The sequence below is a fragment of the Psittacula echo genome (genome assembly GCF_963264785.1).
Source record: "Psittacula echo genome assembly, chromosome: 9".
Lineage (NCBI taxonomy): Eukaryota > Metazoa > Chordata > Aves > Psittaciformes > Psittacidae > Psittacula > Psittacula echo.
The window spans coordinates 22,370,110-22,394,439 of record NC_137745.1 but is presented as its reverse complement, the minus strand read 5'-3'; the positions used below and the strand labels follow the sequence as shown (position 1 = coordinate 22,394,439).

The window sequence follows — 24,330 nt, the reverse complement described above, 5'->3', positions numbered from 1 at the left end:
CAGATTTGTGGTTATAATAAATGTCTTGTGGGTGCCTGACTAAGTTGTGCCTTAACAAAGATTGTTGCCAGGACTGTGACAGATCTCACTAGTCAGTTTTGGAGGGATGGTGCTGTTTGCATCAAAACCTGCATGAGAAAAGCATCGTTGCTTGAAGGAGCCCGAGAAGCAAAATGTGACAATTTAAATTCATTTATTTAGGCAAAAGATCAGTAGAGGGAGAAAAGGGGCTGTGGCACAGCACCTTCCCCTGGGATTTTGGGGTAGAAGGAGTGAAGTTGATCAACCAAGCAAGAATGTAGACCTATGAAAAAGACTGGCATCAGCCCTGCATGCTGTGGGTGAGGCTGTGCTCTCAGGTGAAGTAATAGAGTTGTTCCTCCTTATCGATTTCTTCTTGTCTGGGCTTTCTTTTCAGCTTCTTGGGAGGTAGGACAGAGCGAAGGAGGCTCTTGCTGGTCTGCAGAGTAACAAGAGGTGCCTGTGTCAGTGCTGCACTGGGGCAGTGTGTCTGAACCATGCATCTAAGGCTGATTCACCATGCCATGCTCCTGCTCGGGGGACCGTGGCCCCTTGCTCTCTTCTGGGCAGGTTTCAGTGTGTTTAAGTGTATTTTTTTCCCATTAGAAAGTAAGTGTCAAGCACTTGTAAGGCAGTGCATGTGCTCGTGCATCAGCTTCTACAGCCTGCTATTGCACCTGCAACTGATTTCTGACTAAAGCCTTATTTGTACCATTGAGAAAGGCAAGTCCAAAGCAATAGCTGATGGACCCTGCAGAACCTTATTGCTTTAACTTGAGTAAAGGAGCAGGGACTCATATAGCCCATGTCCTCACTGTCGTGTTGACCCATGAAGTGTGCACCAGGAGCTGCGGCCTGAAGCTTGCACTGTGCTGGAATAACCGGCAGTATTAGTCCAGCAGTTGCTTAAGTTACATCAGTCCTGTCAACTGGGCTACACATGAGTGTAGGTGCCACCCCCAAACTGTAATGCTCTTCCCTTAAGTCCTTGATATTCACGTACCCCAGCTTCCCTGCAGTGGGCTGTTTGGTGAGGGGTTCCCATGGATTCCTGCACTTACCTTTATTTCCCCAGTTGCTTTCGACCTTTCCAGGGCCTTTTTCAGTCTTTGCTCCTTCTCCTTCTCCTGTTGTCTCAGCTTTTCCTCTCTGAGCCTTTTGAATGAAGGATGAATTAAATGCACCAAATATGCTTTTGACACACAACATCAACATCTAACATTTCATCTTACATCTAACATTTCATCTTACATCTAACAGTGTAGGGCCACCGGAGCAGAGGGGTTGGGTATAGCTGGTGCTGGAGTTCTGTTGCTGGGAAGGTGGTGAGAGGGAAACACTTGCTGTAGCTGATCCTGCCCTTTCTGGAGTGAGGGGTGGAAAAAGCACGTCAAGCTTTGCAAATGGAGATGTTGGATGGTTGCTCTCCATTATAAACATGCTCCGTACCACTTTCAGCAGGTGACTTACACTCTACAGTTGACCAGGATGCTCAGCAGCTTTGGGGGCGAATGATGCTCATTGTGTCTGAAGCTCTCACCAGTGTAACCATGAAGTCCATGGAGCTACTTTGACTAAATGGACACAATGGGGGCTGATGTTGTTAACCAGGTCCAATTCCCTATGGAAATGAAGCACTGGAACAGATCTGGACTCATGGAACGCTGTGGTGGAGAGGAAACGAATTCTAAACCTGGTGATCTTCAGGAGAAGTTTAAATGCTTTTTGAGGGTCTTTTTTTGTTGGTTGGATTTGCTTTTTATGCGGGGGGTCAGATTCCTTCCTGAATTATCCTCCTTCCTCCCCAGAGTAGAATGTGTGTCCTATTTCTTTTGTAAGTTAAGAATGCAAAACCCTTTATGGAACACCAAGAGGAAGCATCACACCCTTTCTACTACAAAGGTGAAGAAAGATGCAGAGAAAAAGAGTAAATAGGAGGACAATGTCACTGTTCTGGCTTTAAATCCTCACACTGGTTTTTCTCTGCTGGATCTGATTGACCTGAGGATGGGCAGACACAATCAGCTCTCCAGCAGCATCTTTGCTATTTCATGTGTGCAAGCCAAAAGGGATGTGTCTCATGTCAACCTCCATGGATTGTGCTAATTTGCTACTATTTAACTTAAGAGTTTTGTGGAAGAGCCATTTGAGGGCTGGCATTGCTGGCAAATGCCCTTATGTACTTACTGAAGCCTGACCAAGTATCAGGACGCGTCAGACCTCGAGTGTGCTAAATCACTACAGAGCAGCGGGTTTGCTATTTAATCAGCTTAAATATTGTTACTGCAAACTGACTTCTGATGATGATCATTCTCGTCCTTGAATCTAGTTTTGCTTGGGCTTTATTATTATTATTTCTTATTGTTACTATTATTATTGTTTATTGTTATTACTTGTATTTAATTATTCCAGATTTGGCCTTTTTCTAATGTAGCTTCCAGGTTTTTTCTAATGCAGCTGTACTGGTTGGGACATGCAAGGACTATGACTGTGAAGCCCTTACAGAAGTAAAATGGGATGGATTGGTCACGCAGGCTTTCAGTTTCCTGGGTTGATCTGTGGCTTTGCTTTTGGCTGTCAGTGTTAAAAGGAAAGGCCCCATTCCCAGAAGAGTGCCCCATCTTACTTCATCCTCCATTCCTTTTCCTTGAGTTTCTTAGCATGTTCTAGCTTTTCTGGTGGGATTTCCTCCAGTCTGTCCAGTAAATCGTAGAGCTGTTTCTCTAACACCATTAGCATCTGCACTGTCTGCAGGTCTCCCTCACTATCCCCAGTGCATTGGCAATAGACTTCCTGCACCTTCTTGCTCAGGCTTGCAAGAGTGTTGTCCTAGAGATGAGAGGAGATGTGGTAAGAGGCTCTGCCCAGTAAAACCCCAGCATCCCTCCAAAAGCAGAGGAAATCAGTGCCCTTTAATTCCCTCAACAAAGCTCAGTTGCTCATTTCCCTCTTTCCCTAGCACCAGTGTCTGGGATAGATGGATGTATGGAGCCATTCTCCTGTTGGTCTCATCTCCCCAGCTTCACTGTGGCCTGGGATGGGTTGCATCCCTTTGTGAGCCCAACTCCCGCCTCATGGCACTGCATGGAGCAGACACATCTCTTTGCTCCTCAGTAATGCCCCAGACCTGCTCCATTGCTGAGAAATAGCACCCATCCCTCCCCAGTGCAACCACTGCTTTCTTCCCAGGATGGGTACGGCTGGTGGAGAGGAACCATTTATGCACTAACCCCCCTTGCCTTCATCTCGACATGGACCTGGTCATCAGCTTTGCATTCTCCAGCGGAAAAGAGCTGAACTTTGCACTTCAGATCTGCTGCTCTGTCTTCTTCCTCGGCGACGGAGGACTTGAGGGTGGCCACCTCCTCTTTCAGCTCGGCTATCTCCTTCTCCCTGGGCAGCAAGAGAAAGGAGGGATATCCAAAGGGCATCTCCGAAACACACGACTCCTGTGCTGCTGCTGCTGCTGCTGCTTTCCAGCCTGGGACCATCCCTGCTGCTGCCGGCAGATGGAGGTAACACCTCGTGCCATTCCTGGGGAACTTGCACCCGCAGCTCGGAGGCAGAGGGAGTTAGGGGGTTATTGGGATAACAGGCAATAACTCCAGGTGCTGGTGCTGGGGAGGGAGCAGCGGCACAGCTGAACAGGCAGGGGTTTGTAATAACTAATGGGGGAAGTAGATTACCTTTGTGAACTTTCCCAGGGGGACAAGCTGCACTTTAAATGGGAATATGTGTGTCTGCCTGTCGCTGAAACCCTATACTACAAATACACTTGGTTCCTTGCTGGCTTCCTCTAGGAAGGCTTTGCACTGAGTTGGAATAAGTGCTTGCCTGGATCGCTCCAGGACATGCCTGGTGTCTTCCTTTGATCTTTCTGGGTGGGAATTACGTGGTACTTCTGGCTGATGTTTGCTCCAGGATCCGAATGCATCAGTTCCCCAGCCTGTGCCTTGAGGACTAAGGAACGAGTCCCAAGCTCAAGTCCCATCTCCTAAATTACATGGAGGGAACACTTTCCTATGGGCTCACGAGATGATGAGTTGGATGGGCTGCAGCTTGGGCTCTATGGGGTGAGAGAGTCTTTGTTGTGTGCTGCATGAGCAGCACTGCCTGTGGTCTGCAGCATGCAGCCCAATGGTGAAGTGTTAGTGGGGAGAAGAGGGGGTCACGTATGCTTAAAGCTGGGGCACAGGGAGCGCTTCCTTGCAGGGTCACACATACTTGCTTTCATATGTGGTGATAAAAGTCTGTAGGACCTCGTCCAGTCTTTCCTCTGTCTCCTGGGATTTCTGGAAGAGGGACAAGTTCTCTTCCTCCATCTCTGTGAAAGCAGACAGCACTTGCTGGGTATCAGTAAAGTCCAGCTCGGGGTCCTGGAGTGGAAAACACGTGTGGTGAAGCTCTGCCTTCCTCTTTTTGGTTTTCCATTGAAAACCCAATTACATCCCTCATTTTCCAATCTCCCATTATATGATGTGATATAGGATCATAGACTCATTAGGGCCGGAAGGGACCTCTGGAGATCCCCCCTCACTGGGGGATGGCAAGCTTTGGGGTGATGGTGGATTTTTGGCAAGTGATGGCTACGGTAACTCCTCAATAGCAAAATGAATACTTAGAGGGTGAAAGAAATCGGTAACATCAGTAAATGACACAGGACAAACAGAAACTGTGAATATTCAGCATGAGACTCCTGACCTCATCTTCATCCGAGCTCATTTCGGTTTCTGCATCCTCCAGTGCGGCCCTGAAAAGGCGTTTTGTGTATCAGCCCCTTGGAGAAATGACAGCTCAAAGGAGACCGTGTTAGTGAATGAGGGGCACTGTTGGTGTTTGCTGTTGCTGTTTACTCCTGTTGGTAGCAGAGCCTGCTCATCACCTTCACTTGGACCCGATCCCCCGTGCCACGGAGGGGTGAAAACTCCATGTACATCGTGTCAATATCAGCCCACTTGTGTCTGCGTCATTCCTGCTGTGTGGCGGCAGCCCAGTAAGTGCAGTGGCCTGGGAGAACCTGGAATCTGCAGTGCTCTGAGTGGAGGCAGAGGGAATGGCCCTGCAGCAATGACTTACTTCCAACTCTATTGGTAGCCTGGTTTTTTTGGCCTTGGGAGATTCACCAGCCTCTCATGCTTTGCTTTTCCAGGCAATCGCTCCATTTGCCTCAAGAAGCTGGATCTGGACATACTTATCCCATAGTCCCACCTGCCCTTCCTCTTCTTGGGCTGGCCCTGCCTATGTTACAGCAGTGATTCTCTGCCTGCAGCCCAGCAGGTACCGCCTGAAGGCTCTTACTGAAAGCATTCAATGCAATGTGGGTCTACAGTGGTCTCAGGCCTTCTTAATGGCAAAACAACAGGCAGCTATTTGTAGGTCTATGATTCCTCCTGGGGTTACCTCAAGGCCACCCCAAATCCTTTTGGCAAGGCTCTGAGCAGAGGATTTGAGGATGGAGCAGGTACCTGGTACTGACTTGCACACCTGATAGATTTCTACTGCTCGTTTGACTTGTTCCAATCAGACCCAGATCTCCGTATGCTCACAGCAAAGCTGAGGAGTGGGTTTCCTCTGTGCTGACTCCCTCAGCTGAGGGCTCTCTATAGTACTCCAGTCTGTTGTGTGCATTGTCTTGTACTTACATTTGCCTTGTTGACAGAGGCTTCAGGAACTTTATGAGCTGTGGCTTGATGTCCCGCAAAGACTTGACAGTCAAAGTCTTTGAAGAGCGCAGGGAACTCGGCACATCCATATTATTGGTACTGCTGGGACTGGCAGCATCTGTCCCTCCTGTCCCACCTTGACCTGGAGACAAGGAGAAATGGACCCTTAGAGCATGGGGCTGTCCCAGTGAGGGTGGGCAGCTCTCCCCTGGCACTCACCCTGCTCTGCAGTGATGGGAGGTAAGGCATCTCCTTCCCTATTGCTGGGTGCTGCTTTCACATCCCTTGTGCTTGTGTTCCTTTTGCTGTGTTCCCCCTGCCACTCTTTAAGAGAGAGTTGACGGAGGAAGTTCCTGTGCATCTTGTACTCCTGCAGCTGGATCTTCAATTGGGATACGCCACTGGGTCGAGAGAAGGGGACAGACTCTGTTAGCAGGGAGGAAAAGCCCCTGTTTGAACAGGTTCTTCCTAACTCCTGATATTCAGCATCAGCCAGAGAAGGGACAACAGGGCACATGTCTCCATGGACATGCAAAAACAAATGGGAACCTGCCTTACGTGCTTTCTGTGGTTCCTCATGTGGATGCTGCCTGGTCACATCCCTATGGCTCTCAGCTTGCTAGCTTGGGAATTCTTCCTGGAAAATGAATCCCCGGCAGTGTTCAAGGCCAGGTTGGACACAGGGGCTTGGAGCAAGCTGCTCCAGTGGAAGGGGTCCCTGCCTGTGGCAGGGGCTGGAGCTGGAGGAGCTTTAAGGTCCCTTCCAACCCAAACCAGGCTGGGATTCTCACTCTTAAAACTTACTATTTTTAGAGATCTTTTTCCCCAATTCCCTGTTTCCCAAAGGTGGGAGGGTAACTGCAGGAGCTGTTAAAAGCTGGGTGGGAATAGTGAAATAGTGTGCAACCGTTACCTTTGGAATTTCTTGATTTGGGAAGTGACCTCCTGGATCTCCTTTATTTTCTTTGTCACCCCTTCAGCTTCTTTTTCACCACTGGGGAAGAAGGAATGAACATCAGCTGCGAAACGGCTCAGCAGGAAGTGGGGAGGGACTTGAGGTGCATATGAAACAGAGAAACAGATGTGAGGGGAGTGCTAGAAAGCCCTGCTATCCATGTGTCCCAAGGGATGCTTGTCCCCTGCCTGTATTGGCAAAGACAGTATGGGGGCCCTGCGATGATTCCAGGTTAAAGCCTTCCTAATTTGGCTGCTGCTGAGCATCGATTGCTGCTCTGCCCTTGTGATACACAAATGCTCAGCTGGCTCCTCTTAGGGGACTGCTCTTGCTGTGAGCATTCAGGCAGAGGCATCTCCCTCTCGTAAGGATGATGTGAGAAGGATGGAAGTGGTGGGGTCAGCAGTAGGTTCATTTGCTGTGGCCACATTAAAGGCTTTTGCAATGAGGGGATCCCCCAGCTATTGTTCTTCCTCTCTTTCATTGAATGTGCAGGGAGAAAGGGCTGTAACTTTGGACAAGCTCAGACACAGAGGATTTGCCAGCCAAAACCCTGCAGGAGGTCAAGGAAAAGACCTCCTGTGTCCAGTGTAAAGAGCACAGGGGTGGTTCCCTCGATATCCATTACATTTCCATGTCTTGAACAAAGTTTTTCTGGTTCTCCTTCAGGAACTCTTCAAAACCGGCAGCATCCTTCTTCAGGCAGTATGCAGCCTCTTCCACCTTCCTCTCCTCATTCCTTGCTATCTCCTCCAGCCTCTGAATTTCCTCTCTCTGTACTGTTATGCCATACTGAAATGAACCCAAAAGGCAGCACAGTCACATTGGTTGGTTGATGCTAAAGGTATGTTGCTTTATCTTTGTTCTTGGTTACCTCATAGTTGTTGGTGGAGAGGGTAAGGTTTTCAAACCAAGGTATGTGTCTTAACACAAGCTAGGTACACAGGGGCCAGAAGGTATTTCAGAAGTAATATAGCAAATAAAAGGTGAAATTAAGGACAGAAACCAGAAATCTCAGCACTGCATTAACCCCTGGCTGGCAAAGTTTGATTCAGTCTGTTACAGCACAATAGAGGTGAATAATGGGGATATTCCAGCATGGGTCCCTTATTCTGAGTTCAGAATAGCTCCCAGCTATAATTTATGTATAGGACAGCAGGAGCCAAAAGGTCAGTATATATATAATATGTATTACATATACTAAATATATATTCTAATATCTAATATATATATTATACAATGAAACAGTTGCTACTGGATGGTGCAAATGACCTGTGTTCTTTTCTTGGTTCAGAATTGCTAGGCTATTGACTATGAGTGTCTTTAACATAGGACTTGGACAACCAGTTCAGGAGGTCTGATGTGCTCCTCCTTGGTAGGATCTCTAGGAGATGGATCTCAGGAGGAAAACCCCAAAACCAAACCAAAGCAATATCGGGAAGAGTAATGAAATTAATAGAAAGTAACATCCTCAAAGCCAAGTACCTCAAGTAAAAATATCTCTCTCAAGTCATTTATGTAGTCACGTAAGGCCTGCTTTTTTACTGGGTAATCTGCAATGAGAAGATAAAGTTGATCAGACTAGAGGAGGAAATATGGCCAAGGCAAAACACAGTGGATATGTAGGCTGCCATGAGCATGGATGTGGCTGGCACTGGAGCCAGCAATACCGGTTATTACATTGTAGTTTTGACTTTGTTGAGAATCAGTTTCATATGGGCTTTTGTTGGGTAAAACCAGGTAGAATGGAGTGGGGAATCTGGTCCTTACAAAGGTTAATGTCCTGTAGACATCAATAGCAAAGCTGCTCCTTGTGTCAGAGGCCCACATCCACTAAAACCCGACTTTAAGTCAGCTTAGTATTAACATCTCCATGACACAAGTTCCTACATGGTCCCAGCTGATTCTGAGAGCACCCAGCTACTGTGAAGGCCACAGGGGATGGTGTAACCCAGGCTATGGCAGTGGAGGTGACACAAGCTCCATTGGCATGAGATGGAGATGGCCCAGAGGCTGGCATGATGCAGTGTGTAGCTGCTGTGTCTGCAAGAGCTCACCAGAGTCATCTGGAACGAACTGCTGCTCCCACCCCTTCTCTGAGTTGTGCTTTGGGCTCTCACCCAGCTGAGCAGCACCACTACAAAGATACCAACTGTTCCCTACCTCTTTTACAGGCTGTCTCCCGTAAAAGACTCTCCTGAAGAGCTTTCAGTCTCTCTTTGTCTGTTGGCTGTTTTCTGGCCTCCTCCTTTTCCTCCTGTTGCAGAGCTTGCCTTAACTCTTTTTGCTTTGCTTTTACTTTACTGGAGTAAGTGGTTTTCTCATGGATTTTCATGGTCTTCATCCTTTCGCGTTCCTATGAGAAAGCAGTTAGGTGGACAGTGTGAATGTGCTGGGTTTGCCGTGGGTTTAAAGGCACGAGGGGTTATTCACAGTCAAGAAGGTGGCTGATCCCCTGCTGCTGCATGTTTGCCTGGTTCACCTGACTAATACCCATGATATTCGCTCTCGAGGCAAGCGAAACACTTCCTTTCTTAGCATTTGTTCCCATTAGGTTGTTGATTTGTATTCTGCATCCAACCACCAGCTGTGCCAGTTTGTACCTACTCACTGTCCTCGTTTTGCCTTCCTGGGTTATTCCTGGGACAGAATGGAAATTTGCAGAGATTCAGCCTTCAAGTCCCCTCTTAAAAGGGAACAAGAGGACAGCCCACACTCAATCCTGACTATTCCAACTGTCACAAAGGCATGTAAACCTTCAAGTTGACATTGAGAGGGTCTGTTTAAACCCACCCCAGAGCTTTCTGGAGGGTGAAAGGTTGTTCGTACTCAGTGCTTTCACACGGGCTGAAGTGCAGTTCATCGCTGTCTGCACAGCTTGGGCATGGGTTAGGCTGAGGACATCACTCAGCAGACATCCTCAGTGCACTTCCTAAGCCCTTCCCTGTACTAACGGAGTGACCTTCAACCCAAGAGAAAAGCAGACTATATCAGTGTGAAGTGAGGAGGCTCCCTTTGTGATTTAGAAACAAAGGCCTCTTGCTTCCATACCACTGCCTGGCTTCTGCAACTGCGTGCAGCAATCAGAGCTCTCAGAGATGAGATGGCCTCTCCCTTTGGATGGCATGTCCTAAGGGAAGTCCACTGTAGAAATAAGAAAGAGACATTCCTGGGACCCAGCTCTCTGGTCTGGTTGCAATTCCCTATCTTATGGAGAGAAACCTAAGGCATGAAACCCTTGTTATCCTTCTTCCCAGCCATTTCCTTTGCTGGCCGTTCAGAAGGTGCTCACATCCAACACTGGAATGCAGCTTTCCAAGCAGAAAGCCAAGCCTTTTGAAGTGGAAAACAAGAGATCTTGCATTTATATAGAAACCTACAAAGTGCTGTTAGCACTGATCTGAAGGAACACGAATGAGTGGTAAATCTTGAAGCAGGCAGACAAAGTGACAATATCCGCCTTTTGCACCAGCAACCAGCAAGGCTGTGCTCAGATCTGCTCTTGGTAAAGTTAATCTCTCATCATGGACTTGAAGCTGATCTGGAGGAATCTTAGCTAAATCTGGCAGCTATTGTTTCTCTCATGCTCTAAATGTTGGTGTTCTATTGCATGGTTGCCTGCCCCAGTGAACTGCTTGTACATACATTGACCCAAAGCACATATACGTACTTCCCGAGCCTTTTGTCTTTCCTTGTCCCTTATTGAGAATATATCGAAATCTGGAGGAACCGCAAATGGATTTTTCTTTGTTTCTTCTTCATCCGTTTCTGGGCTTTCTGCAAAAAAAGAGACGCAGAAGACACGAGGCAGAATATCAGGACTGGTGCAAAGAGGCTCTGATCTGCGGCATCGCACCTGAACAGTGCTGAAGCAAGAGCAGGCTGCTGGACACGGCTTATAAGAAGCCAGTGATCGGCCTCTCCTTTGACCTAACCACGAAAAGCTGCTGGAGCATCATGGTCTTACCTGGCAGCACAAGCTGGGATTCCCTTCCAGTTTTGGAAAAGAGACTTTTAGATGTTGACATTGTACATGCAGATGACAGTCTTGACCCTGGCCCAAGGAAAACCAGAAACACATCAGTCAGTTGAGACCTGCCAGTGACTGATGCAGTAGGTTTTACAGACTGATGGACCCAGGGGCTTTCTGGATCTGAACCACTGAGCCTTTTGTGTCTGTAGGAATTAAGAAAGAGCTTCAGTCAACTGGAAAATATTTGTGTTCTGACCCCAAAAGGGAGATGTTCATCCCTGGCTAACGTAAAACACAGTCTTCCTTACGCACACACTGATGGGACAGCAAAGACAATCCAATTTGGAGACAACGAGCGGCTCAGACCCTTGTCTGTTCTTCCACCCACATCTCCAGGTCTAATCCACACCCCTACTTTTTCATCCTCCTGTTGCTGGTTCACAAGCAACATTTGTGGTCCCTAAAGCTCTTATCAGGAGCTGCTTCCTCACTGTGGGTTTCTTGCAATACAGTTGACCGGCTGTTGGACTGCACAGACATGCTGCAGGGGACTCTGTCGTGTTTAGTGTTAGGCTGGCAAACTGTTGAAGGTTAGTTTTTGGTTTCCCTGAATCCTGTCTCTTTTTGTAGCCTTTGCTGTGGTTCCTAGGGGAAAAGATGTAATTGTAATGAGCTCACTCACAAAGAACAGATATACCATTGTTAAAGTTACCCTTTCAGCAACAGAAGTAGCAAGCTGGGTCCAATGAGGTATTAGTGAATTGATGCAGTTCTGCTGCTGGGACCGTTCCTGATCCACGCTGGCATAAGACATGGAAGAAAATCTCCTCTTCTGCTCGCACTGGTTTTAGGGCTATTTTAGAGCATCGTTTCTTGCTCTAAACAGCCTCCAGGTTTTAAGCCTTTTGAGCTAGACTCATCTGGCCTAATTTCCATGTACGTCCTCGGTGCTTTGTGGTTCCTATTGGCTGTGTTTGTGCAGCTGCCCAATTAGTATCTTATTCTTTGGAGGTGTCAAACCTTCACTGTTGATGAGACGCAGAGGCCGAGGTGGAATTTAGGCTGCTCCAATGCATCCCAAATGTTTTCTCTCTCTTCCTCAGCTCTTGAAGAGCCTTTTCCCAAAGCCCTGTTGATGTGTTGGTTTGAGTTCATGTTTGCATAACTCGATGGGGTGTTTTTCCCTAGGGGTCCCTCATCTCCATCCTGGAACAACATAACCCTTGCTGCTGATGTGAGTTTTGGAGGAAACCACATCAGGGCAGGCACAGGAAGGCAAACGCCTGCAGCATTCCATTGAACACACTATGTGGCCAGCAAACACCAGGATGTTCAGCCCTCTTAGTGCTCTTCTCGGTGCTATAATCTAAACCCCTTCTCATAAACATCTTCATGTGGTTGATTTAAATTCCTGCTACAGGGAACGGGACTGAAAAGCAGGAGTAGGCAGAGGATACTGGTATATGGAAAATAATTGTCAGTGCAACCCTTTGAGATTAAAAGTGCTTTATAATAGCGTTTTAGCCAAGTATAGGAATCTGTTTCTAAGATTAACTTCTAAATACGCACTTTATCAAGGTATTTCTGGGGCTTTTTTAATAGGTTGTTTGGACATCACATTGGAAACAACACCAAAAGCTACAGAAGTGCTGGTTGGGGGAATTATAATTATTAACCTAAATAATGCAAATACAAAAGTCGCTTTGTTGCCAGAATCCTTTGGCATATATTTCACTGCCTCTGACACTTTAATGTTTCAGTAGCTACATACCAATAGCCAATAGATAAGGCACTCATGGTTTTAATTTACTGAAATACATATTCAGCCCTTTTCCTTAGCATCAAGCTGCAGAAAAGAACCTGCCAAAGTAAACAGGCAGACAGCTCTCAAACCCAGCACAAATCCATCCACCGTGTTCCCGGAGCACTGGATGAGCCTTTGTTTTATACTCTCAAATGATTTCAATGATCCCATGGCTTGCAGGGAAGGCTCATTGTGCTCGCCGGGAAACCACTCCATTCGCCCAATACATTCCCTCCATTCTCCCATGGAGAAGGAGAGGGTTTGTGCATGGTGACACACACCAGCACCTCCTCTTGTCTGAGTGAGACTCGGTCTGATGTCGAAACAGAGAGGAAACTGCTGTACTTGCCCTCACCCCTTTATTCTCCGGTTTCTCACCTAAAAGAGAGCTCCTCGGGGTTCCTCTCTGAGGGGGAGCCATGGTCATGGATGTGGATGTGGTCATGGATGCGACGTGGCCGCAGCTCGGCTCAGCTCTGGGCTCCCTCCTGTCTCTTGTTTGCAGTGCCATGGAAACCCCCGCTCCCGTTGCCAGGCAGCGGCTGACCCGTGCACGGGAGGGATGCATTCCTCCCTCCTGGCGCTAGGCCTGGGTTCCCTCTGCTCAGGATCAGTGTCCCTGCCCTGATGGAGTGGGGCAGAGCCAGGGTAGGTCCTTGCAGACCTGGCCACCATGGGAGGCTTCACAATGTCACCTCCCTGGCTGCAGTCATGGGTAGGTGTCCTGAGCAGGCAGCTCGCTGAATGCCAGAGGTTGGCGTGGAAAAGGAAGAAAACCTCTGTGCTATAGGAGTTCTCCCTGGCTTGCGGGGTTCTAAATTCATTATTTCATAATGGGAACTGGGTTTTTAACCCCATCTCTGCAAGCGAAGGAGAGGGCTGAGGAAATGGGAGCTGGAGGCCCTGATTGTGGAGTTAACTGTGATTTATCATTTCATAGCCTATGCCTTGGCCTTTCTGTTTGTAAATCTGAACAGTCAGAGTTTGAGGGCTGTGTGTGGTACAGGTGAATGAACTGTCATTTGCTGGAGGTTAGTGATGCTACAGCCAGTGGTGCTATAGAAGCCCATATATCACCTTCCAAAATGTCATATTAAAGATGATTTGGTAAAACATCATTCAAAAAAATAATACGTTTTAATGGAGGAAAAGCTCCTTAAATCCCATATTTACTCCTTCCTGTTTCTGAGCAAACCAAATCACTTCCAACCAGATTGTGTTCTTCTCTAGGCTCTTTAGACTCTCTATTAATACAATTTCAGCTTTCTGAAATAGCTTTTTTCTTTTTTTCATTTACCAGTAGGATTCCAAACAGCTTTCTCCATCTGAATAACTCCCGCAATAAATAGCCTGGTTCTCTGTAAGTGCAAACTGCCATCTGATTGTTACAGCTCTTCCCTGTAATTGCTGATTATCAAGAGCCTGGATTCAGGCAACAGAAGGAAAATGCCTATACAGAAAGAAATTGCTCTTTATTCTGCACATGAATGCTTTGACTCTTAGCAGTGATGCGGATCCCCACAGTGCTATCTTTAGTGTGTTTTGGGACATTTCCCAAATGTCTTGGGGACCGTGGGTATAAAATGGCACTATACAATAATTCCTATTCCCCAAAAAATAACGCAGTAGTAAATTGCACTTAAGATGCGGTTTTCTAAAGGCATCCCATCAAATGGTCTTTGTTCGGAAACAGCGGTTTATTACAGGATTGGGCATTTGTCACAGTGGTAAATAGGCAGAAATAGGTAACAGAAAACAGACATCTGAACAGCTCTGGCTCTGTCTGCTATAATCTCTGTACCAATGAAGGATTCATTTATATGAATCCTTTATAGATCATTTATAGATCCATTACTCTGTTCTGTGCTATCCTTGCTAAACACTTATTGCCCCAAACTGGAACAGAGATTATTTAAATGCAGTGATTTTTGGTGAATTCTTTGATATGTGCAAGCTTTCAATAGCTCTGGCTCATTGTTCGTGTCCCACACATGCCACAGCCCACTTGGGCTTTGCATTTCCTTGAGGGTAGGAAGATTTGATGGCCAGGAGGACATCTGGGGTCTGTTCTTAGCCACCATTAACTTGGTTAGTGAATGGAATACATAGCATGGGAAAACGGGCTGTGCACTGAGCAGTGCTGCAGCTCCTCAGGGGTTTCTGGGTTGTGTCATCTCACTTCAGGCCACCACGGTTTTGATGCTTATCAAGTGCCCAAACGATGCCCAACTGAGAAAGAGAGGCAGTTTACATGAGGAGAATGGCAGGATGCTCTTTGTATTTCCAACAGGCTATCTGCACATTTGGAGGTTTGTGGGGATGGCTTTGCTAGGACATGGGATTGGGAATTGGGGATATCATCATTTCTTTGCTCCTTCATTCCTTCTTTGACGGTGTTACTTGCCTTCTCCATCCAGTCACCCTGTTTGTGATGTGTGGATGCTGAGCCCTACCCCAGGGCTGCTGCAGGGGTTAAGTACTGCTGGCAAAATGTTTTGAAATGACGGATTGAGAAATGCTGCCAGAGATGAAAGCTGAATAAGTACCTAGAGAAATAAACCTTCTTTGTAGTCTTATCACTGTGGGAAACTCCCTGTGTCCCCAGGATGCTGCACAGGTCACTGAGCATCAGCTCCCTGGAGCCTTCTGAAGGGGACTCATTCATTTCACTTTAGTTTCTGTGACATGAGCCACAAACTGCACCACGCACAGAGAAACAGCAAACAGCAACCACCATGGAAGCACCAAGTGGATGGGGAGGTTTTTCTTTCTCTGGAACTCCTGTTCCTGGTTCCTGGTCAATTGTGTGGCTGCAGAACCCGGAGCATCCCAGGGCGGAGAAGGGGAAGATGGAGCCAGGAAAGATTTTTATCTCAATGCAGGTTTTTCCAGCTGGAAAAATGTGTCCTGTGACATTTTGCATGGGCAGAGCCAGCCGGGAGATGGCAGCAACCTTGTACTGCCAGGGCTGGGGGTTTGGCTGCTCTTGCCCCTGTTACTTTACAGATGAAGTTCCAGGCTTGAGGAGCATCAGGAAACCATGGCCCATCCTCTGGGATGAAGAAATGACCCCAGAGAGGGGCTCTGCAGGAAGAGCTGTGAGCTCAGCCCTCATCTTTGCAAACGGGCTGATGGATCAGGACTCGCTGTGTGTCCCCTGCCATAGACCCCCAGCCTCTGGTGTGTTCCTAGGCTGTCTCATCCAAAAGGAATTTGTTGTGTGTTTTCACCTGGTCTGATTTCAATCTAGGGGATGAAAGCTGCTAAAATCTCTGAAGGGCCACATGGAAATGACAAGATAGCCCCCATCATCCATCCTGTTACTGTAGGTACGCATGGGTGCTCTGTAATGACCTGAACAAACAGCAGCAAGTGCTCAGTGATCTGTATTTCACACTCGTTCTTGCTGCGAGTGCAGACTCCTTCCTGCTGAGGGGAAACCTTCTGCAGGCTTCATCTTGGGATCCTTGCCAGTTCTGGGCCAGTTTCTTTTGCAAAGCAAAGCTTATGCTAGCGCGTGCTGTGGTGCCAAGGGGTCTTGCTTGTGCCTGTCAGCAGTGAGCTCCTCAGACAGCTGCACACGCATACACTGTGCGTTGCTCTGCCTCCTGAGCTAAAGCAGCCAGTGGCAGGTAGAGGTGATGGATTGGGCTCCGTGACCTGTGCATCAGTCAGTGAGGGCTGCGTCTTGGTCAGGCCGGTGGTGATGGTGTAGCTGAGCCTGATGAAAGTGAAACAGGCAACGGCAGAATCAGATAAACAACACCACGGGGATCTCTGGAGGTCTCTGCTCCAACCTCCTGCCCATGCTTCAGAGTCAAGGCTGATTCAGGTCTTGCCCAGTTGTTTTGGAAGCCTCTAAGGATGGAGATCTCAAACTTTCCATACAGTGGAAAGTGAGATCTGGGAGGCTGAGCCTGGGCTTGGTGCGGGTATAAATAAATCATAGAAAAATCAAATGGTTTGCATTGGAAGGGACCTTAAAGCTCCTCCAGCTCCAGCCCCTGCCACGGGCAGGGACCCCTTCCACTGGAGCAGCTTGCTCCAAGCCCCTGTGTCCAACCTGGCCTTGAACACTGCCGGGGATGGGGCAGCCACAGCTTCTCTGGGCACCCTGGGCCAGCGCCTCAGCACCCTCACAGGGAAGAGCTTCTGCCTAAGAGCTCATCTCAGTCTCCCCTCGGGCAGGTTAAAGCCATTCCCCTTGGCCTGTGATGATACGGTTGCAGTTTCAAGGCCAGTTGTGAATAACCACTTAGACCTGATCCCAAACTGACAACTTTAACTAGTCCCAAGCTTCCCTCAGAGCTCAGTACTTTTGGGACCCAGGAGTGTGCATTTGGCCCATTTTAAGGAGAGCCACAGAGCTGCTGCCAAGGAGACTTTCCTAACCAGGGCTATAAATCCAGGCTCTGTGCAGGGACAACTGACCCAGGAACCTGAGGTTGCAACTCCATGATTCTGCTTTGAGCTCTAAAGGCACAATTCCAGCCTTTTCCTGGCCTTTGCTTTGTGGCAAAACTACAGCTCTTGTGACTGCATGGGAACTGATCCAGCTGAAAAGTACCCTGCCTGGGGAAGAGATCCTTTCCGTTATGACCACTGTGATGGCTTGAGGAAGAGGGATGCAGGGGCTGGGACAAGGTGGAATTGCCCCTTTCAGTGCTTTGATTATCTTAGGGAGATACTGAAACTGCAGCTTCGTGCTGGTAAAACAGGCTGATCCTGAAAGCCCTGCACGCAAATTCCCTTCCACAGGGGTGTATGGAGCAGACCAAGAAGGATTCATAAAGTAAAGCTATAGGTCATGCTGGTTTCTGAGAGCTGCAGGGGGAAGCAAATACTTCATGGCTCCAAAGGGCTTCTGCTCACGTGGAATGGATTAAAGATAAAACCAACCCTGTTACTCACTTTGCTCCTGGGCTGTTCCAGCCCTATCTCATTCTCCAGAGACGCTTGTACAGGAACTGCTGTTTGTGATCCAGAACTGTGGCTCATATCCCCGGGGTAGCTCATGGGATCCACTTTCCCTTGCCAGAGAATGAGGCGCCGCTGGGTACCAGCAGCAGTGGTTTGGTGCCAGCCTGGCTGTTTGCTTGCAGGATCCACCTATTTGTATCTCTGATTTAATGTGGAGCTCTGGGGCACAGAGAAGCAGTGATTCCAGTGATGCTGTGCTTTTGGTGGGACAAACCCCAAATCCACCTCTTGTATCTGTTTAGCTGGAATCACGGGCAGCACAAACATGCTCCTGATGCAATGGCAGCTTCATTACTTGGAAATGCTAGGAAGTTTCCACATTCTGTTCCCATTCCTTTGTCTGCATCTGAGTGAATGCCCGCTGTTTTCCCCACCAGGATGTCATCAGATCCCATAGCTTGTTTTCCACTGAAATGTCTCCTCTTAGGTAAATATTACACCTGGGGTTGCTTTGCCAGTGGTTTTCCTACCTGGATTTGTACAACGGGTCAGTGCTCTGCTCAGAGATAAGAGGAATACCTGCTGTGAGTGCTGTTTGCTGCTGTGATATGCCACCCTGCTCTTCCTCATCAGCTTCTCCTCTAAAGGCTCTTGACTGCTGCTGTTGTGAGGCTTTAGCCAAGTGAGGGATATCTAAGACAAGCCATGGAGTGCTCGGCCAGAGCAGGACTTGTCCATTGCAATAGCCATGACTTGTGAATTATTCATCTCTGTGTAACTGAAACGCACAGATCCCCAAAGGTCTTGTTACAAAGAGGTGAGGGATCAGCGAGCACTGAGCAAAGCAGGAAGGGGCACAAGTCCAGGGGCACCCTTCTCCATCCACCTGCATCTGCTCTATGATAATGCCTTTTAATGCAGAAGAAAGCTGGTAAGCGAAGCAATGCACAGATCTGTAAACCATCTTCTTGTGCCAGTTTTCCCTCCCGTGGGAACCCAAGGTTTGAAGCCTGTTGCAGTGAAACCCATACACAGCCTGTGGGCATGACCCAAGCATCAATGCACAATAGGCTCTGTGAAACGAAGACATTGCCAAAGACCAAGAGAGATTGGAATAGCCGGCTAAGGAGAAAAGAAGCCAGCACGGTTCTGCTCAGCAGTGCTGTCTCCAGACAAAACCAGGCTTCAGCTGATTAAAAAGAGCAGATGCAAGCTGGAACATTAGTTGGAGCTAATTCAATCTGTATTCTAGCTCTCCCATAGCAGATCTGGAGACAGGAAGGGTTAACCCATCAGCTGGCACAGCACGGCCCTAGAAGAGAGCACAATGAAACATCCATGAATACCTTTGGATCCTTATTTTTTCAGGAGCAAACAGTTCTCTGTCTAATCATGCATCATCACCACCAGCATTCTCACCCCTTCCTTCTCACTGTGCTGTCAGTAACGTGATCTTGCTCAGCCTGCAGAGCCCTTGTAAGCAGTGCTGGGCACAGGGCCATACATATTGTGCTAAGAGGACACCTCTTCTTTAACCTGTGCTCATTTGCTCCCCTTGGCCTGTGCTCCCTCTCATTAGACTAGATGTATGATCTATAGGAAGTGCAAAGAGCTCAGCTGACATCTGGTATGCTTATAAATAGCTTGTCTGCCCTGCCGCCGTTCTGTAGCCATCCTACCATGAGCAATACACTTGATGTATTGCACTCTTCCTGGAATTCAGATACTATCGAAGATTTTCATTTAAAGCATCCAGATTTGGCCCCTGCCGGAAGCTGGGTACTTGACTGCAGGCACCACTGCTCTGTTCCAGATGGGCAATTCCTTGGTCTTGTCCTCTTCTCCTCCCTAAGAGACCAGGCAAAGGCATAGTTTGAGTATTGAGGCTCTACCAGTGTTCCCTGCCCTCCCTGCTCCAGTCCCCTGCAGAGGCTCCCTCAGCACACCTACAAGCCCTGGCCCTTTCCTCTTCACTCCCATGCCACCCCCAGGCTCCTGTTCCTTCCTTCATTCCCATACCCTGGGTTTCCTCCTTTTCCATCAAGGGCCAGATCCCATTTCCTGGATGGAATCACCAGGTCCATCGTGAATCTGGCAATCCTTGCTGAGATTTCATAGAGTCATGGAACCCCAGCCTGGTTTGGGTTGGAAGGGACCTTAAAGCTCATCCAGCTCCAACCCCTGCCACAGGCAGGGACCCCTTCCACTGGAGCAGCTTGCTCCAAGCCCCTGTGTCCAACCTGGCCTTGAACACCGCCAGGGATGGGGCAGCCACAGCTTCTCTGGGCACCCTGTGCCAGCACCTCAGCACCCTCACAGGGAAGAGCTTCTGCCTAAGAGCTCATCTCAGTCTCCCCTCTTTCTTTTGTCCAGTGATGCTGTCCTGAACACCAGTGCTCCCACCTAACCACAACACACTCTGGCTTCCATGGACCAAGGGCAGCTAAGACAGCAGCCCCCAGTGCAAACTCCTCCCTGCTTCCTTGGTACATATCCCTTAACCCCTTTTGCCACATCCCCTGAGTGATAACCATTGCCATTTCCCACCTCTTACTTGCACTGAATGAGCCTCAAATTCGTCTCTCAGAGAGATTGTCAGAGAGAGACGAATTTAGGCAAGAGATCTATGGAGGCTTGGGGGGGCTGATTGGGATATTTAAGATTATCCCTGACTCACTGTCTTGCAAGTCTGATGCAAGAAGTGAGTCAGATCCCTCCAACACAGTTTGACCCGACCGCAGCAGTGTGCAGAGCTCATGTTGTTTTGCAAATGGAATAAAGTTCATTTAGCACAGCAGGCAGCTGCCTGTATTTGCTGTTAGCTGAAAGGCCTCTCACCTCAAAACAACTCGCAGATCACTCGCCCCATCACTGCTTGCAGGTGGAATTAGCTCCTGAGAGCCACCAACGCTGGTGGAGGAGGTGGGTATTTGAGGAGTGACTCTTTTTCCCAAGGCAGGATAGAGGTCCCTTTCCTGCAACGCTGTTCATTGCGCTTGAAATGCTCCCAGCCCCTTTTGGGTACCCAGGACCTTGCCTAAAAGTGCTGTTCCACCTCTGGGCCTTCTCTCTTAGCAATGATGTCAATATTGGTCTTAATGTAACTGTGTGCTTTTAGGCTGCTTTCTCTTCTGAGGTGTGACTGCAGTCATCACTGACACCTGCTTCCCATGGGTACCTTCAGCCTGTAGGGAAATCCTCCTTTCCCCCCAGCTCAGCTGCAGGCTGGCATCTCCTGAGGCTGGTGGCTTAGGTAAGTCACTCCTCTGGACCCAGCTCTTGTCATGCTGAGCTCTCAATGTCTCTCTTCCTTCTGGATGTGTCTTGTTGACTACTGGCAGCCATGGGTGAACGGCTCACGCAGTGATTGACGTCTGGTTTTTAGACATTTGGAGGTTAGGAGATGAAGTTGATGGAAATGTGTTTCCTAACACATACCTCCCATGTTCTGCCACCATCTCCCCCTGTTGGCACCCTCTCCAGCCTGTGGTGTTCTGCTGTTTGCCCTCTCAGCCAGGTTCTGGTTCAGACTCTGCCCGTTGTCTTCCAACAGGAGACAAACTTCTGCTGCAGGTTGTGTTTGCAGCTGAGCTGCATGGGGAGAGCATCAGCACTGCTGTGTCTGGGCTGGGGGCAGGTTTTGCCTGATTTACCTTCCCCTCCCCACACACTGTGCTAAACCCAGGACTTTCTGCTATGCTTATCCTGGGTCACAGCTCAATCTCCTTCAGATGGCAAACCCTGCAGCACCATTTATGTACGGCTGCTCCAGAGAGCCCCTTGAAGCAGCCCGTGTGGCTCCGCAGCCCTTACGTGGGCTTGGAGGCAGCCAAAGAAGGCTCCTGGCATGTTTTCCTCCCAAACGTGAGGATGAGGGCGGAGGCGGCTGCAGTGATTGAGCTGACAGAAGCTCTCAGCTCCTGTCTGGGTCTCAGCAGGCTCCAGAAGAGGGTTGGGAAGCGCCAAGTCCTCGGGCTGGCCCTGTCCCATGTGGAAGCTGCCTTCCAGTGAGGCTCAGGAGCCTCTGCTCAAGGTGGTCTCTTTGTCATCGTGGTTATTCCTTCCTGCACCTCTCGCTCTGGGTGGATGAAGCTTTTCTGCTGGCTCGTGTTTTTACCAGGATCCATCTCACCCATTGGGACACCTTCCCATCCCCTGGCTCCAGAAAAGCCATGCTGCAGCCGGGCCTCACCAGGGATGCCTGGACACGGCCCTGGGAGGCTCAGCTCTGCCCTTGCTGGGAAACAGAATGCCCGAGCCCTTTGGGACCAGGCAGTGCCCAAACAAGATGAAAACCCTCTCCTCCACCCAATGCAAACGGGTCTTTTGGCCATCATTTTCCTGCTGCACAGTGATGTCCCCTCTGCCTTCAAATGTGTTTGCCTGAAGGCAAATTATTAAACAGCGTTTTGTGCAGATTTGCACCATTTTCAGTGCCAAACTCTTGCTGTTTCTACACACTGAAGACCTGATCCTGGCGGTGCTGAGCCATGGTTATGCCCAGTTCCTCAGTAAAGCCTTTCAGCATTGCACAACATGCCTGTTCTATTGGTGGGGGGGAATGGGACATGCGCAACCTCTGCTCGGGACAGACGTCTGAGCTGGATCCCGCTGGAATGACGTCAAAGGAGGCAATGTTGAACCTCTCCCTGGCACAGGCAGAGCCCTGCCTGGCCATGTGCTGCTGCAGTGGCTGCTGCTGGTTCGACACACGCAGCATGATTAATAAGTTACTGAATGGCAGCAGAGATGTGCTTCCATGCCTGGCTCTTCCCTGCTAAATCCCTGCTGCTCCAGAAACCTCCGACTGGGAGCACATGGCAGCTGTTTTGAAAAGGAGCATCGTCTGATGCTGACCTATGAGCACGTAAAACTCCAGTGAGTTTGCAGCCTTTCCCATGCGTTTGGGACTCAGGCTGGCACAAGCAAATACCGGTTATCACGGAGATGCAGCAGGCAGCACAACGGAGGATGCCAGGAAATTGCTGGCTGTGGTTCGGTGCTCATCCCCGTGGCGCTGCTTAGGAGAATAGGAATACATTATCTATAAGAAGCTATTTTGACTGCTTGCTGCTGAGGTTTGGATTAGACATCAGGCAGAAGCTCTTCCCTGTGAGGGTGCTGAGGCGCTGGCACAGGGTGCCCAGAGAAGCTGTGGCTGCCCCATCCCTGGCAGTGTTCAAGGCCAGGTTGGACACAGGGGCTTGGAGCAAGCTGCTCCAGTGGAAGGGGTCCCTGCCCGTGGCAGGGGTTGGAGCTGGAGGACCTTTAAGGCCCCTTCTAACCCAAACCAGTCTATGAGGTCTGCTGAAGGCAATGGTGGCAGCTGAAGCAGCAGCCTCAGCTTGCATCCATCAGCCACAGTGAGATAAAGGTGATGTACGCTGCTCCACCTGACTGCTTGCAATAGGAAAGGTTTCCCAGTGCTGTACAGCACATCCTTGGGGCAGAACAGACTGCTCCATGCCCCAAGGCCCCCCAGCCTGTTCTGGTGTTGTGAAACCCCACTGTGCTGCTCAGCAGGACGTGATTCATTGTGACCTCTTGGCATCACTACAAGCTTTGTCTGTGCCTCTCCGGCCCTTCACTGGACCTACCCACTGGTGAGGCAGCTGCTGACATTTCACATCTGCCAGACCCGGTCTGAAGTGGGCTGATTCCAGCCTTAGATGGATGAAATGATGCTTCTGATTCAGTTGGCTGCGCGCTGGCCCCATCCTAGGGTCCATCTGACAGCTCTGTGCATAGGTCAGGGGTAAGGAAAGAGTGTTTGACAGCGCAAGTTTTTATACGAATGCCCAGGCCGTTCTTGGATTCTTCCTGAAAAGGTGCTGACACATTAGGAACAGCTCCCAAGTTTTGCTTTTGGAAATACTGGGATTTTCCAAGTTGTCAGTCCAGCAGGAGGAGTTCCAGCATCCGCTCCTTCAGGCAGCTCAGCGCTGTGCTGTGGTAGCTGCTCCCTGGGCGCTGCTGCACGTGGTGAATGCCTTAGGGAGAGCAAGAAAAGATGCTCTGCTGTTAACAGGAACGTTTTTGATAGCTCATTAGGTGAAGGTTCTATAATAAGTAGAAAGCTGTATTAAAAAAGCTAGGCTTATAGAAATGGGAGAGATTGGGTTTCAGCAGGCAGAGGTAAGGTACCTTTAAAACATGCAGCTTTGAGCTGGAAATAGGACTGAGACAGGTCTTGAAAGTAAATATTTGGTTACCAGATCAATTTTGATAAAGACGCAGGGTTTGCAATTGATTTCTTTAATTTCTGCTGAGCTCACCGGTGAAACTCCTGGTTAGTACTGGTGGTGCTGTGGGTCCCAGCAGCAAATAACTTACGCTTGTGATTGCAATTGATTTTTGTATGCTAGAAGTGGAAAAACCTGACATCCCAGCAGCAACATCCTTTCTGTCTTCTCTGACAGTGATAACTGTCTTATTTCTGGGTGTAAAGGCAAAATCAGCTTTCTTGACTGGTGCCACTTGAGGTTGTGAGAAGAATGGCTGTTGAGGCAACACTGTGCTCTTTGCAGGGCAGGAGCTAGCCAGTGGGTACCTTAGGGGCTGTGATACTGAGACAAGAATTGCAAGGAGAATTACAATAGTGAACTCTCCCTGATGAGTTTGCATGATCAACACTTAACTGTAAGGAAAGGGTTGTTTGACAGGAGCCACAGTGCTATCTAGAGAAGCCCCACTGCCTGCACTACTGCACAGGGTGATCACAATGAAATGCAAGCAGATCTGAACACTACCCAGGCGCTGAGGTTAAACTGGCTTTAGAGCCAAGGGAGCTGGATGTGCTGTGGCTCTGCAGCAGGCAGATCCCAAGTCTGCTTGGTCACGTACAGGATGATGTGCAAAGGTTTAGAGTTACCTTTTTCTTTAGTGCAAAATGAATTAGCATGTCAGTACGTGGAGGTTATGGAAGAATCAAGTCATTAAATGGGATGTGATGTTTTCTCTCATTCAGTGATTAAAGGTTATTCTCATAGGAGCT

General features: G+C 48.8%; 1 protein-coding gene across 1 annotated transcript; it reads right to left on the bottom strand.

The window, feature by feature from the left end:
* Positions 1-355: 355 nt before the first annotated feature.
* CFAP100 (cilia and flagella associated protein 100) lies at positions 356-19,420 on the bottom strand (the record flags this gene model as incomplete). The annotated part of the gene is given in 19 exon segments (XM_080625174.1): positions 356-460; positions 837-893; positions 1,562-1,595; positions 2,648-2,850; positions 3,261-3,414; positions 4,246-4,397; positions 4,723-4,771; positions 5,664-5,877; positions 5,880-6,085; positions 6,598-6,678; positions 7,268-7,431; positions 8,125-8,192; positions 8,803-8,995; positions 10,310-10,416; positions 10,607-10,693; positions 10,925-11,045; positions 12,772-12,966; positions 12,971-13,040; positions 19,356-19,420. Coding segments are annotated over 19 exon segments (2,325 nt in total).
* Positions 19,421-24,330: the final 4,910 nt, after the last annotated feature.